Genomic DNA, 17,280 nt, shown 5'->3' on the forward strand with positions numbered 1-17,280 from the left:
GGGGACAAATATCTCTTATCGAATATAACTAGTACCAATTACCATAACCATAGTCTTTCATCATGTCCCATAACAGTGCAATATGCAATGTGCGAGAAGCATTACGGTATATATACTCTACAATCCTCTCTATCTCTATCAGAGTAATGAGAGCAGGATACTTGGCAAGTCCACGTCACGAAACGACGGTCATTCATTTGGTCTCGATGCTCACAGGAGCCTTTTCCTCGGCTTCTGAAAGTTCGCTGCCGTCGCCCCTGTCACCGACGGCGCCCACCGTGCGCAAGAACACGATCGCCAAAATTGCAGCTATTGCCAAAAATCATCAGGTAAAACCACCACCAACACGCCGGCGGAGACACGTACCAAAGAAGTTGAACGCGGACGCGGTGAAGAACGCGTCCTTGTACGCGTGCAGCTGTGCGGCCGGGGGAGCGTTCGTGCCGTCGATGTTGATCACGACTCCGTCCCGGAGCGATGCGCGCTTGAGCGTCGCGTCGTACACTATCGTCGTGATCGCCAGACCGAACGAGCCGCCGAGCTGCGTGAGCGTCTGGAACAGCGCCCCGCCGACGCTCTGCTCGTGCGTCAGACACAGCCTCGCCACAAACAGCGTCCCGGATGGGAACACAAAGTCCGCGCCGAACACGATCAGCACCGTTGCCGGGAACCCGAACGCCCAGTACGTCGCCGTGGGGTTGATCACCCCAAACAGCAAGTTCGCCACACCCGTCAGCGTCGTCCCGAGCACTGTGCAGCATGTCAGCATGAGTGTAATTGTGCGACGGGAAGAAGTGACGCACCGACGAGGTAGACGACGGGGACGTACCCCACGACGAACGCGATGAGGACGTTGCAGAGCACGCCCGAAACAGACATGGGCAGGATCCGCACCATCGTCAGGATTGCGTCCAGCCCGATATAGTCCTGGTAATACAGCTGCACCACACCCATCAGCCACATATCCGCTCGATGACCGCACCACGCACCTGAAACCAGAACGGGAACGCCATGAACCCGCAGTACTCGAGAAACGCGATCGCGAGGATCGCTGCTAGCTTTCCATTCCCGCGCGAGAAGAGGGTGATCCGCAGCAACGGCGGGGGTGTCCACCACCTCCGCGGTGCCTCCGGGTCATCCTGCACGCGCTCGAGGTAGTACTGCCACCCGACATACGCACCAACGAGGAGCACACCAACGACCAGGAGTGCAATGATGTCTGCAAGCCAGTTAGCTGGCGCGAGGGAAGCAGGAGACAAAGGACGTACAGCTTGTCTTCCACCCGTTCGGGGCGATGGTCCCGTCACTGAGCACGAAGACAATCATCACAAGGCCAGCCGTGACGAGGAACGCGCCCAGCCAGTCCACACGTCTACACAACGATCAGGCTCAGCACGGTGAAAAAAAAATCAGTGCAAAACGTACTTGTCTTCCTCCGTCGACGGCATGTCGCTGTCAAAAGTCAGGAACCCACCGACGAAGACCAGCGCGGAGATGCCCGTCATGAGATAGAAGACGGAGCGCCACGTTTTTCTATCGCAGCACAAAATCGGTCACTACTACCACAGCGACTGGGATTAAGACGCACTCCGTGAGCTGCGTGAGGACACCGCCGATGACGCTGCCGACTGCAGCGCCCACGGGAGCACCTGCGGCGAATGTTGCGAAGGCGACTGAGCGGATTCGTGAAGGCGGGAATGCATGCGCTAGCATGCCAAGCTGTGCACGTAGAGACGAGTCAAACTCGGGGTAAACATGTCCCAGTAGTTGACGTACCGAAGCTGGGATAACCGCGGCCCCTCCGATACCTTGGAACCCACGGAGGACATCCAGCGTGATCTCATCTGAAGTAAGCTATCAGTAAGGGTGAACACATGACAAAGGATTTGGAACAAAGACGAGGAGAACATCCCATAGATTGGGAAATGAGTATCGTATACACGTAGCAGATACGCGCGATACAGCTGTGACAGTGAATGCGTCATAGCGCTGACACTGAACAACAATGCGTCGGGTGCGATGGCGTCGCGTCCACCACCAGCCGTGGTGCACTTCGTCGCACAGCAATGCGCCCCCGACGCTGGTTGCGCTGTCGTCCTCGTCATTGGATCGCGCTTTCGGAGGCTAGCCTATGAGATATAAAGAACAATGGCGAGTCCAGCACGGTATTGGCGGCCACACACAACCAATGTAGTATGTAGGCCGTGTGTGGCTGTGGGGTTGGTCGTCCTCTCCACTACCGCTAATGCACAACATGACAGCGGTGATGACAGCGGCAGTCGCGGTCTGTAACAAGTTCGAGAGGCCCGTGATACCGAGCTTGCGCCGCAAGGGCACAAAGCGCACGGGAAGAAAGGTAATAAGGTGCATCCTCAACAGATGGTAACAACAGCGTGCGCTTTATGGCGCACAACAGTAATCCCCGACGCCGCCGTTATTATCGCTTGGCGCCTCGGGGGACGTGCCAGATACACATTTCCTAACATGGATCGGACTTCCTGGGTCGAATTCTCACTCACCTTTCGCAAATCCGCATCCCAATCCGAACACGCCCATCACGAAGGCGCCAAACAGGAAGGTAAGCTTCCGGCCGTACAGGTCGGCGAGACGGCCAAGGAAGAGCAGCAGACAGCCCTGACGAATAAAATATCAAAGCACGAATATGATACAACGGTGCGCAAGGACGCACCGAGCTGAGGGAATAGCCGGAGACGACCCATTGCAGACGGTACTCGGGGATATTCAGATCACGGCCGATGGTCGGGAGCGCGATGGAGACGGCGGTCCCGTTTGACGACTATCGTTATCGTCCGTAATTACGCAGATGTGAGTAAGAACGAAAACAGAACGGAGTGGACGCACGTTGAGCAGCATGGCGGTCGTGCATGTCGCTATGAGGCCGATGGCTTGGGCCATGCTCCGGTGAGGCTTGTGGGCGGGCTCGGCCGCAGGAACCCCCGTCTTGTCCGCAATTTGAGGCAACGGGGGTAGCTCGTCCACATTGGAAATGGTGGACATTGCGGGCGCGTCCTCGACGTATACGAACAAAATACAAAACCGATGTGATGGAAGGCGACGACCGGCACTATAAATATCGCAATGGACATTACGCGCGTTACAACTTCAAGGGGGCCGGCGAAGCTTCGCTTCGCACGCCCTTTACCACGCTGAACCACGGTGAATTTGATTTCCTTCTTCAGCCACGAAAAAGGCATAACAAACTGGAACGCATAGCAATTTGCAAGTCATTTTGTCGATCTGAGCTCCAAGTTTCGAGTATCGTGTAGCCCGGATCTTGCAGACAAGACAACAACCGCGGTGGAGAAACGATCTCAAAGAGATCTCGGCTGCATACAGAGATTAGATAGCCATCACAAACGGAACCATCCCGTGCCGGGACCCAGCCAACAATGTCCACAGACACTTGAAAATGCACCGCATCGTCTGTGCATCCAAGCCACTCCATCCATATAGTACCTGTGTGAATGCAACTGAGAACATCACAGCGCGTGATGAAACTCTAATCGCCGTCATCCTGCGCCTTGTCATCCGCAAGTGTCATCTAGTTTTCCACCGTCGCCTCGACATCCAACGGGATAGGAAGACTCTAAGGCTGCGAGACATCGCACCTGGCACCAATCATCGTACCAAGAATACTCCGCTCATCATTCGAACATGACTCACCGAGCGAGGAAGTGGAACGCGCACACAGCCCACACAACCCAAAGTGCGTCTCTGGAGATCTTGGGATGCAAGGAGCTGCGCTGCAGACCGCACGTTCGTTCCATTTGTAATCATGATCCGCGACGCCTTGCTGGACTCGTACACGGTTGTCGTGATCACGAGCCCGAACATCGTATGAGCGTCTAGAACTGAAGAGCGCGCCGCCGACGAAATCCGCGCTGAAGACATTCACGAACTTCCGCCCATTACGGCGCTGCGGGGTTCGCCGTCCGGGTCATGGAGGTGCCGAGCGCAGGGGGTCACACCTTGGAGATGGCCGACGGAAATGGAGAGCATCACCAATGAGGCAGACGATGGCGCGTCCGACGAAGAACGCGAAGGACGACACAATTGCACATAACGAACACCGACGAAAGGTGGGCCATCGTCAGGACGGGCGTCAGCCCGAGGTAATCCTGGTAATACAGCCGTCACCCACATCCAAGTCAGTACACGTTTTTGACGGTCAAAGCACCAAAAGGCGGAGTACTGACGTCTCGCGCACCTGCAGCTAAACGCGAACACCATGAAACTGCACCACGCGAGAAACGCGATGTTCAATTTGACCGCCAGCTTCCTGCTCGCGCGCCCGAGGAACGTGCCCTCAAGCAGCCGCGGCGAGGTCCACCACCCCTGCCGGACGCGCTCCAGGAAGTATTCCTCGCGATGTACAGCGCGAGCAGGAGCACGCCAACCACGACGAGCGCGATGCTGTCTGCGAAGGCGTGATAAGTGAGGGGATCAAAGGAGGACGTGGAGGGAAATACGTATGTATACAGCCTATCACTGTTTTCCAGCCGTCCACGACGATGCAACCATCGCTAAGGATAAAGCTTTAAAGGAGGACCAGGCCGGCGGTGACCTCAACGAGGAATCCGGTGCCACATTTTGCTTCCGGAAGTAGATCATCTATCCCTCTCATGTTAGCAAGGATATTTGCACATACACGGTTCTAGTAACTGTGTGAGGACACCGCCGACGGCGCTCCCGACGGCGGCACTGATCGGCGCGCTGGCGGGGAACGTGGCTAAATCAATCGAGCGGTTGGAGGTCGACTCTTCTGCAAGTAAATCCTTGGACAGTTTTTGGAGCACCAGCGACACTTCTTCCTAACCGCGATGGTTCTATCTTCAAATTGCCTGAGTATGCGTCAGCATTTCGTGAATCAAACATGGCGCGATGATCTCCTCTAACTCTGCAACATTCCGCATGGTGATGCCAAAGCTCACGCAATGCGATCCAGGTGAGAAAACGGCAAGAAGGCTCATCAGAGAAGCATCCGCGTGGATCGTTCCACAGAATTCCGTTGGGTAGTGTCTTCTCAGAATCTGCGTGGCCACATCTGCATCCTCTTGACAGCTAGTAGGAAAACGACGGATGTATTCACGGAACACCGAACCCTCGTCCGCGAGCACCGGGTCGCCAAATGGAACTTTGACCAGGCCGATGACGAGATTTTCGCCCACAGCCGAGAGTATTTCTCCGAGCAATACGTACGTATTTCATACATGAATATTTGAATCGCTTGATGAACAAGATTATGCGCCTAAAGGTCTAATAGTGGATGCCTTCCCGTAGGATTTAGAGCGTTTCTAAATCATAAAGCGGACTACGAAATGCCCCACTGTCGGAACAGCAAGATTTGCAAGACCGTAACGACGTGAGACCATGATCAGTTCTAGACGGTCGGAGGATGAACGGCAAGATGATGTAAGTGATGCGGAACACCAAAGATAGGCAACGATGGGGGTTGCGAGGGTGCGGAGATCGAAAATAGCGTTTAGGGAGACGTTTAAAATCTGGAAGGGGGGGTCGACCCCCCCTTCCAGATATAAGGTTTAGAAAGGTCTCACTTTGTTCACATGTTCGTCGGAGATCAATTGGCCGATGTGCCGAAGTGATTTAGAGACGAAATTTAGCTTTAGAACGTCTCTAAACGGCTACGGGAAGGCATCCAGTATCGCGACTGGAAGGGGTGATCATCGATCAGATGCCGTACAAGAAAAGTTGGCACGCACGGGCACGTGCAGTCATCAGGGCTAGCGCTAGTCTCCCGAAGGCAGATGGTAGACACTCTACTTCAACCTCGTACCTCGGATTCTGAGCTAGCGCCCCCTGACGCTTTTGCGAACGACGCCTCGGCAGCATGAAGTTACTGTCCCTCAACGACGATGCTCTCTTCCTCATCGCTTCTCTTCTCGATCCCCTCGATGCCCTCCGCCTGTCAGAAACCAGTCAGCATCTCTATCTCATCGCGCTGCCTCAGGCACTGTCAGCCGTAACTCTCATGACACACCGCCAACTCTCCGCATTCTGCAAATACATGCTCAAAAGTTCGTCGACTCGCATGCATCTTTTGCGCGAGCTCGCCATTGTACTCCCAGACGGTGACTTTTCTGATGTGGCACCTCTCCTCGCGGATGTGCTCGAGCAGGCTCTCGGACTGCGGTCGATCATCATGCATCATACAAACAGTTTCATCAAGGCAGCACCACGCATTGGCGATGCTCTCGTCGCCCTTGAGGGACTCACCGATCTCCGTCTACTTGGTGCCCGCGAGCTTGTGGTGGAGATGCTTCCCAGACTCCGCAGTAGGCCGAGTTCATTTCAGTTTGAGGGCTCGGGGCGCCCTCGCATTGTTCTTCATCTCTCTCAACTTTCGGCTCTGCAGAATGCAGTGCTTATTGGATTGGTCAATGTCGCGATCAACGACGATTCGCTCACGGAGCAGCCCGCGCAATGGGAGGCATTGCAGCATCTCAGCCTCGAGTATGTTAAGATCCCCGCAACTTTCTTCCTTAACTTCTTCCCGAATCTCGAAAACGTGGCGCTGCGGTTGGATGAGATAGTGGGGCTAATACCAGATGCACCGATTCCCTCACCGTCGGCGCGCCCTGTCCGCGGCATGATGCTCAACGTACCGCAGATATGCGATGAGACACCCGAAGAGGATATCATACGAGCACTGCGGGCGCTGCAGTGTGTCTCGCCCTTGACGCTCTCACTGAAGATTTTCGTAGAGCCATCGCCTACGTTCTGGACACGTCTTGTCACGCTATCCCCACAGCTCAGGTATCTCGATATAGAGTTGGATGGCATGAGTGTGCCGGAAGAAGGGCGGCTTCAAGTTATCTTTAGTACTACGTCATGGCTGGTGAGCCCGCATCTTAGTGATGCATATGTTGGGTCGTGCCGACCTTTGTTTCTGCTTAGTGCACGATCCCCCCTCTTCTCGCCAATCTGAACATCGTTTGTCTCCGTATCTCCCTCGCGGATACGCGCGATAATCGCGACGTGGAAATTCAAGACCTATTCTTGCAACATATGTGTGCCTCACTACGCTACATCGCAATCGAATCCGTACCTCTCGGGTCCTGGCAGGCCGACTGTGGGTATTCATGGTGGAGCGTTGAGGGATCGGGCGATACAAGGCGGCTCGTGGCGATGTCTAGTGAGGCTGGAGAGGCCATCCACGAAAGCTTGTGGACTCTTGCATTCTCCGAGGCCAAGGATGCTTCGCGCAGTGGTCCTCCCTGAATAATTCTGCTGCGTTCAAGAACCTGAATGATTTGCCCGCATTCCATTCAAGTATAGTAAAATGGTGCACGTTCTCGTCTGCATCGGTTCGCAATGTACTACTTATGTAGGTTGTTGGGGACGCACATCGCGCTTCGATTTACTTTTTGTTTAGTGCACCTTACAACTAAATTTGCAACTGTGCCACTCGTCCGCAAATATGGGAGTCATCGAAACGTTTTTCAGCCGTTCTGTCCAACTTTATAAATCAAACAGTTGTGGTGGGTGCTTATTGGGCATATGTCTCTGCCTGCTGAAAGATTCATGAATGCAGTACATGCTTCTAGTGCCAAAGTGTTGCTCTCCACCATTATAATTACTGTTACCTACTTGACTATACTCGAAAGTTCGTCCATTTTAGTCGAACAATCCTCCAAGTCATGGGCCCCGTAGTATGACTGCGTAGGGGTTATGGCGGAAATGGCCGGACTAACGATCTACAAGATCTAGTCTCCGCTTCAAGCCATCAACCCCACTTTGAAAAATATATTCCTCACTCTAAAATCGCACTACTACTAATTACTGTTATAACTACGACTCTCTGACGTAGTGTGAAATTCTTGAAGTGATGCCACGCGCGTAAACCATTGCTGTAGGCTACGTATAAGCGCCCGTTGGTACTGCGCGAGCATACGGAGTCGCTCGCTGATCCTCGCCCAGGCCCTGCATGTCAACGGTGGCTACCCTGGCCGCCGTCCATGGTTGTAAGGGCCTCTGAACGCGATCGCGATGACTATCTTATGTTGAACTTCGTCGGTTGCTACCGAACGGTCCATAACGAAGAACAATGGCGGCGTCGACACCATCCCAGCAGTAAGGCTCATGGGCATTCTGGCTGACCATGCGGCAATCTTGCGTTTCCTCCTTTGTCTCTCTTCTGCTGTTGGATTGCGTCCTTCAATGAGCCCGGTGCTCTGACATTTGACTTTAGACTGGCTGGGGTGCTGCATACGATCTCTACGATCTGACGACTCATTGATATTCATCGTAACCTCTGTATACTCGCTCCAAACAATGCTCAGCGTGTTCCTCATCTATCTACTGTCTAACTTAGTTACCTCGACGTCTGCACATGCAGGTAAGCCACTGCGCACCGTCCGCTTACGATAGGTCTAATTTGCATTCGCAGCGATCTTCCACCCGAGCATGTGGGGCTTCAACGTCACGCAACAGACGTTCTCCTACGACAACAGGCCCGTTGCACCGTTGGTGAACTATACGTTTGAGCAATGGTGGTTTCACGGCCATCTCGGCTACCCACCCAATGCAGGCGATATGTTTTCGCTTCCCGCAGGTGCACGCGCGACCGCGGAGATAGCATGCGACAAGGGCGCAACTTCGTACTTCGCATCCGCCCCCGGTGGCGACATACGTAGTGGCGACGATCCGTGCCCCGGTTCCCCACCGTCGGCGTACCATACGACGGGCATTAACGACCTCAAGGGATGCGCGCTAGCCATTGCATATGAGAGCGATGTGAGGAACGTGAAACCGGGGGACTTTGTAGTGTTCAGTGTGAACCAGACGTGCGTGTGGACGCGCTTCACCGATTTCCAGGTCCCGGCGCGCATGCCGCCTTGTCCGGAAGGCGGATGCATTTGTTCGTTCTTCTGGATCCACTCGGTGAGTACACCTATTGTCCTTCGTTGTGCATTGTGCTTAAAACCACACTACAGCCTGATAGTGGGAGTGAACAAAGTGAGCCCGATTTTGTTTGCGCTGTTCATGTGCGAAGTGGTTGACAGCTGGTGGCTAGATTACATGAACGGCTTCCGGTGCAACATCACCGGCTCCACATCCTCCGTCGCGCTCGCTACTTCTCAAGTCGCACGGCGCTGCGGTGCAGACCCTGCAAATGGCAAGCCCAACGCCGCACCGGGAAACTGCACGTACGGTGCGAAGCAGCCGCTGTATTGGTTCCAAGCCGAGGACAATAACGTACGCACTTCCGTACACTTCCGTTCCTGAGTTTGCAGCTGAGTGATAGTAAGATGTTCGAGGGCACGTATTCGCCGCCATTCTATAACGACCTGTATAATCTCGTGGACGGTTCTCAGAATGACATTTTCGCAGATTCATACCCGGGCGGGATTCTGCCGCCCAGCGCAAACTCGACTGTCGTGCCCACGCCATATTTGGGCAATGCTGGTGCACCCTCTGCCACCTCGGCGCCGTTTTCCTCAATTTCGGCATCCATCGGGCCCACTGCGCGGGCCTCTGCTACTCCGACATGGTGTGCTTTCTTTGTTCTATTTTGTCTAGATTGCGTGCATTACTGAGGCGGGCGACGGTCTCTGCAGCTCTTTACGGCGGGATGCGTTGTCCTCGAGCAGGAACCAGGGCTTTTTCTGGATATGGAGCAGGCGCGATCAGAGTGTGGGCGGGAACTCGCCGTCTATGGGGCGACAGCGCATGTACGACCGACGAAGCTTGTGGTGGCCCTTCTGAGGGAATGTCTTTGGAATTTTGCTGTATCAACAGTATATTTGCGATGGGTCTGTGTGTGTAGTGTGTTGCCGCTTGTTATAGTAGGATCTCTGTATCCTTTGAAGTTACTACAAAGTTGTAATTTTACTATCACGTGCGCCTTCATCACTGCCCTTACGCTATCCTCTCTCCGAGCTTCCAACCCAGATGCAACGGCGGTACGCCTAATGTATACCTTCGATCCGTGATAACTTACTGAGAAATCTACTAGTCAATGGTATGAAGGAGAAGGATTTCGAGGTCAGGCGGCTGATACGCGACCCACTGGATGAATACGCCTGTTACTGAATTGTTCCGTCGTGTTGTTACTACTGGACGCCGTCCCGCTGAATACTAAGTGATCCACTTTTCCCCAACCTGTGCGACTCAGATTATTGACGACAGTTGACGTACAGCACCGTGAAGCTCCGCCATCGCTCCTCAACACATACTTCGGTATTACACTTCCGATTATGCTAAGGTAATATTAAGGAAGTTGGTGCGTCGAGTGTCCATCGTCTAGTGTGCCGATATTTCTCGCTACTTTTACTCATATTCGTTAATAGATGTGTCTCTGCCTGTCTGGAATTGAGGTGTTTGTCGCGACCTTCCAAGCCTTCGCATACACGATAAGACCAGTACAGTCACTGAAGAAAAGCTTTCAGCAGTTGCATCAACTTGGGCATCAGGTGCATGAAGCTGCGGTCGGAAATCATAAAAGATTGACCGACCGTCAAAAAATCTGACATTGATGCACATGTTTCCGATTTCATCAACTAGTGCTTTGCGCACCTTAGGGTCCGAGCTCATCGACTCTTGCACGTCACTGTCTCGGAGAAGGAGCATCTGCTGCGTGGACGGTGAGTCACCAATGGAAGACTACAATGTATACGCTCGTCCAAACTGAACCGCTCAATCGTTAGATGCGCTCCCCCTTATTGCACTCTGTCGTCGCCCTCAGCCGTGTCAAGGTAGTCGAGATTGATGCCTAGCTCCTCGCCATCCCGATGACGTATCAGATGATACCTATTGCTTCTGGCCTCCTATTTCAGGCGTTCGTGCAGGGTGGTGTCATTGTCACCATGCTCCCTGTGTCCAGCGTGCCCCTCGCAGATAACGCCCCAATTGCGGAGCCGAAGGGCCTGCATACACACATACATTTGCTTCTGTGTTCCTGGAGAAGTACTGGGCGAGTAGTCCGCGGCGGGTCCCGGCGCCATCGATTCACTTTGCCTTCCTTTCCCAGATGTCACTACCATACACGTGATCGAGCGGCTTTATCTGAACGTGGCATTAACTTGAATGTGGCCCTGTGTCCAACCTCCACTTAGAATCGACGGCGAGTTCCACGCAAGCACAATGGCGGATTCTGTCATTCAGCCTGTATTGGCCAATACATTTCGGGAGGACGCTGGCCATGAAAGTCAAGCCGTCTGGTAAGCCCTACTCTTGAGTGTCTAGTTTGGTAAATTTACTAAATACCGGTACGACCAGTTCTTTGTTCCGTCCACCAGTGGTACGCACAGCTCTGAATATGTAGCCTCGTATCTCTGACGATTTTCGAAGCGAATCCGTGAGGACCATATGGGGGCTGACTTTGCCATCGACGAAAATTTGCTCGAGCCACCATGTTACATAAAACAACTGGCTCCCGAAATTCTCGGTATGACTTTTCTGCATGTCATGGATCCCATGGCTAGTCCACATGAAGAGCTCCTGGTTTGGCCTTCGGCTACATTGAAGTCTACGCGAGCGCTCAAGATTCTAAGGCGCGTCTGCCGGTCCTGGCGCGAGGTCTGCCTGAGTATGCCAGCGGCGTGCGACACCATACACGACTGTCGCGGTTCCAACGTTGAGCTCTCCATCTTGAGGGCGACGATTGACCGCCGTGTGATTCCGCTGAACATTTTCATCAACCGACATCTTCCGAGTCCTGCGATGATCGAATTGTTTCAATCGTATGGATCGCGCGTGCGGAATTTGTATCTGTGCTTTCCTACGGACCGTTCATTCGCTTTTCGCGTTACACCTCGCCCGGCTCGTGGCGAGAGAGGCGTCGAGCCACTCGAGCCACAGCATGTCAAGCTCTCCACAAACTTCCAGGCGCCCGCACTGGAACATCTCACAGTGGATTCATCTTCCACGGATAGCAGGCCCTTCTATCCCACCCTTTTCCAGGGCCACGCACCGCAACTGAAGACGCTGGCGTTGCGGTCCTCTATGTGGCTGCCCGCGAACAGGTTTCCCAGTCTCACGCATCTGTACGTCTCGCTCTCCTCCAAACGCACTAATCACTCGCTGCTTCCTCGCGGCTCTGCGTGGACCGTGCCTAAATTGCTGTCGTTCATGTCGGGATGCCCGAGCTTGGAAGACGTATCTCTTTGGAACGTATACACGCAGTTGTCCGCGGCGACCGACGCTCCAGCGGTGGATTTGCCACACCTCAGACGACTCGCAATCGGTCGGTCGCATCCAGCGTCGGCCACATGGCTCCTCCAACATATCGTGTCCCCAGCGGATTCGGTAGCTGTACGCATCCTCGACTGTTTCTCCAGCACCAGCCAGCTCAAGGAGCTGCTTTCCGCTCTGCCTCTGCTCGATTCGCGGACTGCACATCTCCGGAAGACTCCAGTGGGGCTCGCGGTGTCTCTCGTGGGCGTGTCGTCCGCAACCAGCGTCGAGATCGCACTCCCTGCGGATTCGCACCCGCCCGAATTGGGGACGGGCCACGGGCCGCCGCCGACCGTGTGGGCGTCGTGGCCCGGCCTCTCCGGCGTGCGGGAGCTGTACCTCGTAGGCATGGACTCGCTACTCGAGGAGCCGTTCGCAGGCGTCTCCGCGCTCCTTGAGCAGCTGCCCGAGCTCGCGACGCTCGTCTACTGCGGCACCGCTCTGCCTAGGGCTTTTCTCGAATACCTCTCGCCGACGTCGCGTGGGCTGCCCTGCCCGGGCCTCGAGACGGTGCATCTATGCGTCCCCGGAGTTATTGCGGTAGATGTCAAGAAGCTCAATGGGCTCTCGGATGCGCGCGCGCGCACGGGGCACGGACTGCGGAGGATCATTGTAGAGACCGACGTACTGATATCGGACGGTGTGCGTGCGTGTGAGGGGGTCGTGGAGCTGCGCGGGCAAGGCACGCCCTCGTCGAGCGTATCGTGGCCGGCCGTGTGCACGAAGACGACGCATGGGTTCTGGCCGCCATGGTAGGTTGTCTATGCGTTCGTTTCATGTGGCCTTTGCTTTGATTTTGTGCTGTACTTCGCTGCTCTGTCGTTCTGGACTGTAATTTACACGATTGCGCTGGATCGCGAAATGCAGCGTCTCCCACGGCGAGGCTTGAGCTAATAATGTACTGACAATGATTGTATGCATTGTTTTATCCCCATGTCCATCGTATCTAGCAAGATCTGTTGGGTTGTTACTGCCTGCGATACACTTATACGATGCTTGCTGCGCAAATCTCTTCCTTCTACACGTTGCTTTCGTTAGTAGACTCCCGCCGTATCCACTCAACATCAGATCTGGGATTCTGTTCTGGAATATGGGATGAAAAGGAGGATTCGCGTCGTCTCGTATCTAGGAAGGGTCCGCATGATGTATCCGTATGCAAAGACAAGTCCAACGTAAGCAACGCAATCACCAGCGTAAAGTGCAAATGTCACCAAAGCGCGATAATGGGGACAAAAAAAGACCGAGCGAGAGGGAAGGACTACGCTACCAAGGAGCACAGCCGTCGAAGCAGCAAATCAGACAACTCACGCGTCGACGTCCTGCCTCAGACAGACCCTCGGATGAGCAACAGTCCATATGGGGAATAAGTACAGACTTACCTGGTTCACATATCAAGAGGGATAAGCACTGTGGACACGGATGGAAAAACTTGACGGAATGTCACCAGGCAGGCCAAAGTTCATGAGTCGGCCCTCCACATACAGCAGGCCAGTCGAGCGTCGGTGGAGGCCCGCCACCCGGTCTGATCTCGAAACCTTCGACGCACGACGCCAGGCTTGTCCAATCATGGCTTGAGTTCGATGCACCCGCCTCCAGCTCAATGATGAGCTTCTGTAGGGGATAGCCGAGGCGTGCACGACGCTGAGCGAACTCGAGAATAGTATCGAGCATATTTGGAGAGCATGGTGTGTGGATGTCGAGAGTGGAGAGGCTGGGACACGAAATGTTGTTTTGATCGGTAGGAGTGAGGAGAGCGAGGAAGCGGGTTAGAACATGTACTCTTTCGTGCTCGGGGTACTCGAGATGTCCCAATTTATACCCCTGGGAATACACGAGCGTCGACAGCGACGTCAAGAATTCGAACAAAGTATCGACTTCCAGCCTGTCGGAGGTTTCGATGAGTAGAAGTTTCGTGATTTTCGAAAGAGGTAAGGTTGTCCATAGCTGATGCATCCAGACTTGGGTGACATCCAAGGGAGTCGGCAAGATAGAGTCCAATCGGATACCCCTGGTAGCATCCGCAAGGGCTACCAGCGGCATACCTGAAGATGCACACAATTGCATGACTACTGGATAATCGAGCAAAAACAGACTGTTGAGCACATCCCCGACGTTGCCGGCGTCCTCGCCGCCATCGCTCTGACGGAATACAGAGAAGATACGGAGAGCCACACACTCAGGGATAGTGATGTGACGCAATATCCACGAGGCCAATGAGGGCTCCATTCTCCCAATCACTAATCTGCACAGGTAGGGCCAAACAACGGAGGGCAAAGTGTCATCGCTGTGCTGATATTCTTCATACGGCCGGCGGTACAAGCTGTGGATGATGACTTCTTCGAGGCTGGGGCAACCGAGCAGGAATGTCACCATCTCTATAAGAGTCCATGTCCTGCGATCATAGCCATCGAGACAGAGCCGTATCAAGCTCCCAAAATGATTTCTCGGAAGCCAATCGTTAGAGGATATTATGAGTGACTTAAGGCGAGGAGTAACCCCACGGAAAAGTATCCGAGGAGTTGATGAACCATCACTCCGATTAGTTGAATAATACAACAGGACGGCGTGAAGTCGGAGTTCCTCCAACGCCGGAGCTGGGTAGTCAACACAGTGAGACACGTCTTCCCAAGTTGGTGGGCGCCATCTTCCAGTATAATGGCCAAATTTGTGACGGAACATTAAATGAAGCTCCTTGATGCAAGAGCCGTGCAGCTGGAACAGCGAATCGATGAAAGGGCCCCGAGTGGCAGGTGAAACAGAGACGTGCAATGGTGCACTCTTGGAGCGTTCCACAAACATAGGCACAGCATGGAGAAAATCGGGATCGAGTATATCAGTCCACAGCGTACCAGTGTCCACACAGATCTCACGCCATTGTTGACAAACGCAGCTAATGTCCTTGAGCGGTAGCGGATATCGCAGGGAAGAGGATGGCCACCTGAAGACATCTAGTCCCTCCTCTTTGATATAAGCTGGGCCTATGAGACGTTCAAAAATGTCCGCGAGGATCTCTGGGGCTAAACGATTGACAGGAAGCATAGAGTTGAATGAGTTCCGAATGAGAGACAAGGCATTGCAGAGGAATTTTTCGACCGATAGCAGCTACTCACGAAGGTTACCACCGGTTCGAGCACAAGTGCAGTAAAAAGAATCAAGAACTCACAGCTTCCGTACTACGTCGAAACACGGTTAAACCGATTGGGACCCCTCGACAACAATGGTAGGGCGCACCTCATGCTATGGCGATCATGGTCGAGCAATTCGTCTGAGGTACCCGAGCGAAGCAGGAGCTGCACGAAATCCATTCTGTACGAGTGAGAAATTTCAAACGAACGTTTACGAAGTGGAAGGAAGCCACGTGAATTTAGCTTTTTCTTTTATGCATATATATTCAACGCCAAATTCGAACAATTGCATATGTTTGTCCTACACGATGGCATATAGACGGGCAACGTCGTGGACAATGGTAAAGGCACAGAGTTTTCGATTTTGGATTTGCGAAGGTGTGAGCGTGCGGGGCGGGCGGCCAGGGTGAGTCGTTAAGTATACTCGTCGTATGTGTGGTGGATACTCTGAAGAAGAACAAGGCCAATTCGGAGATCTATAGCCTCCTCGCTCAGGGGGATCGTTTTCTGGTCCGCCTACGGGATCCATGGGCTCTCGGTTTTCAAGATTACTCGATCTGTGCGGGAGCTCAAATCTTCATCTCCAAGAATTCTCACAGGTCCTCACTAGTCCTCTCCAGTGTTTGAATAACGGATGATCTAGGGCCTAAGCCTGGCATGAGCTGAGTCAGTTGACTATGCACGTGCCATAATATGATGCCTGATATTTTTCGTAGCTTCTCCAGCGTCCTAAATTGGAGTCATAGAGGTAGGCTACACGGTTGCGCTGCGGTTCAAATGGAATAAACAGGATGTAAACTGATTATATTTGTCTGTGAGCGTTCTCGTATTCACTCTGTGTTTTCTGTCACGAAACTCCTAGGTGCCGCCAAACTGTACAGTATCGGCGAGAGGTGGCGAACACTCAATAATTTCATCTGCCGCGACGGTTCGGACCCGCGTTTACTTCCATCCGCATCGATAGACTCTGGATTCGTAGACTATGCAACGGACGCCAAGAGCCAACCCCACTTAGGGAGACAATACTCGCATTAACATAATTGACCGCTCCACTGACAGACGTATGCTTTCAGATAGGTCTTAGGTCCAGCTGCTTCAGCTTACAATCGGGCATTCAATTCAGTGACCTACTATGGCTTTCGTACGTATGACGTTCTCCCGTTTCACTTGAATGGCAGCGGGACTGTGTACTCACTTGTCTTCCCCTTGTTACCTGAAAAGCATGGCTAAGACGAGCAGTTAGGCGTGCCCGAAATTAAAACAACATGACCGACCCAGTCCAACACCTGATGCTTAAATGCGAAGCGAGTACTGTGAGTTACGCTTGCCATAAGTGCTCCGGAGGTGGGCGTACACATTTTGAGCTCATGCTTTGGTGTAGTCATCTTGAAGACCGAGAGACCGTCGATGTCCACGCCCGTGCCCTGCCACCGCCAGATAAATTGCGTCATAGGTATGGGACCGGAAGAGCGGTGAGAACGTTCAGACTCAGAATTTTAGGGACGCTAGCGTTCACCGTCGCGCCCACAATATCAAACTCCACGCACTTCCCATCATACGCCACCTGGCCGGCCTGCGCGAATGTCTCGGTACACCGACGTATAACTGGCGTCAAACGAAAGCGGCTCGTTCCCCCCATTTCGGCACATCGTCATCGTCCGCTGGAAATGTATAGACCCTTTGGTGGGAGAGGTTAACGCCACGCGGGGATCGGCATCCGTACGCGCATTGCAGCTTCCCCGTCCCTTTATCGCAGGTGCTTGAAAACAAGCGCTACATCCGCTATATACCAGGACAACATGACAACTTCGTAGGTTCTCTCCGTGTCCGGGAGAGTGAACTGAGTTCCTATATAACGGACCTTCCATGAGTTGCGAGCTGCCCAGTCCCACGTGAGACTCGTCGCGAAGCCGCAGCAAAGAGCAACCAGAACATCACC

General features: G+C 53.6%; 6 protein-coding genes across 6 annotated transcripts; 4 read left to right on the forward strand and 2 right to left on the reverse strand.

The window, feature by feature from the left end:
* Nucleotides 1–193: 193 nt before the first annotated feature.
* SCP_1800110 (efflux transporter) lies at nt 194–3,018 on the reverse strand (the record flags this gene model as incomplete). The annotated part of the gene is made up of 11 exons (XM_027765101.1): nt 194–309; nt 367–750; nt 804–939; nt 990–1,219; nt 1,269–1,372; nt 1,426–1,533; nt 1,589–1,719; nt 1,777–1,844; nt 2,520–2,634; nt 2,690–2,797; nt 2,863–3,018. The coding sequence occupies 11 exons, from the start codon at nt 3,016–3,018 to the stop codon at nt 194–196; spliced, it is 1,656 nt and encodes a 551-aa protein (XP_027620902.1).
* A 1,007-nt stretch (nt 3,019–4,025) lies between these two features.
* On the forward strand, nt 4,026–4,452 carry SCP_1800120 (hypothetical protein; the record flags this gene model as incomplete). The annotated part of the gene is made up of 2 exons (XM_027765102.1): nt 4,026–4,188; nt 4,235–4,452. 2 exons carry the CDS (start codon nt 4,026–4,028, stop codon nt 4,450–4,452), a joined length of 381 nt encoding a protein of 126 aa, XP_027620903.1.
* Nucleotides 4,453–5,869: 1,417 nt separating this feature from the next.
* On the forward strand, nt 5,870–7,260 carry SCP_1800130 (hypothetical protein; the record flags this gene model as incomplete). The annotated part of the gene is made up of 2 exons (XM_027765103.1): nt 5,870–6,877; nt 6,937–7,260. 2 exons carry the CDS (start codon nt 5,870–5,872, stop codon nt 7,258–7,260), a joined length of 1,332 nt encoding a protein of 443 aa, XP_027620904.1.
* A 1,053-nt stretch (nt 7,261–8,313) lies between these two features.
* SCP_1800140 (hypothetical protein) lies at nt 8,314–9,747 on the forward strand (the record flags this gene model as incomplete). The annotated part of the gene is made up of 6 exons (XM_027765104.1): nt 8,314–8,377; nt 8,429–8,922; nt 8,976–8,997; nt 9,056–9,237; nt 9,291–9,532; nt 9,600–9,747. The coding sequence occupies 6 exons, from the start codon at nt 8,314–8,316 to the stop codon at nt 9,745–9,747; spliced, it is 1,152 nt and encodes a 383-aa protein (XP_027620905.1).
* A 1,377-nt stretch (nt 9,748–11,124) lies between these two features.
* On the forward strand, nt 11,125–12,972 carry SCP_1800150 (hypothetical protein; the record flags this gene model as incomplete). The annotated part of the gene is made up of 3 exons (XM_027765105.1): nt 11,125–11,201; nt 11,260–11,281; nt 11,332–12,972. The coding sequence occupies 3 exons, from the start codon at nt 11,125–11,127 to the stop codon at nt 12,970–12,972; spliced, it is 1,740 nt and encodes a 579-aa protein (XP_027620906.1).
* Nucleotides 12,973–13,656: 684 nt separating this feature from the next.
* Nucleotides 13,657–15,521, reverse strand: SCP_1800160 (hypothetical protein; the record flags this gene model as incomplete). The annotated part of the gene is made up of 3 exons (XM_027765106.1): nt 13,657–15,318; nt 15,380–15,389; nt 15,448–15,521. The coding sequence occupies 3 exons, from the start codon at nt 15,519–15,521 to the stop codon at nt 13,657–13,659; spliced, it is 1,746 nt and encodes a 581-aa protein (XP_027620907.1).
* Nucleotides 15,522–17,280: the final 1,759 nt, after the last annotated feature.

Source organism: Sparassis crispa, assembly GCF_003851025.1.
Source record: "Sparassis crispa DNA, contig_000017F, whole genome shotgun sequence".
In the NCBI taxonomy this organism is placed as follows: domain Eukaryota; kingdom Fungi; phylum Basidiomycota; class Agaricomycetes; order Polyporales; family Sparassidaceae; genus Sparassis; species Sparassis crispa.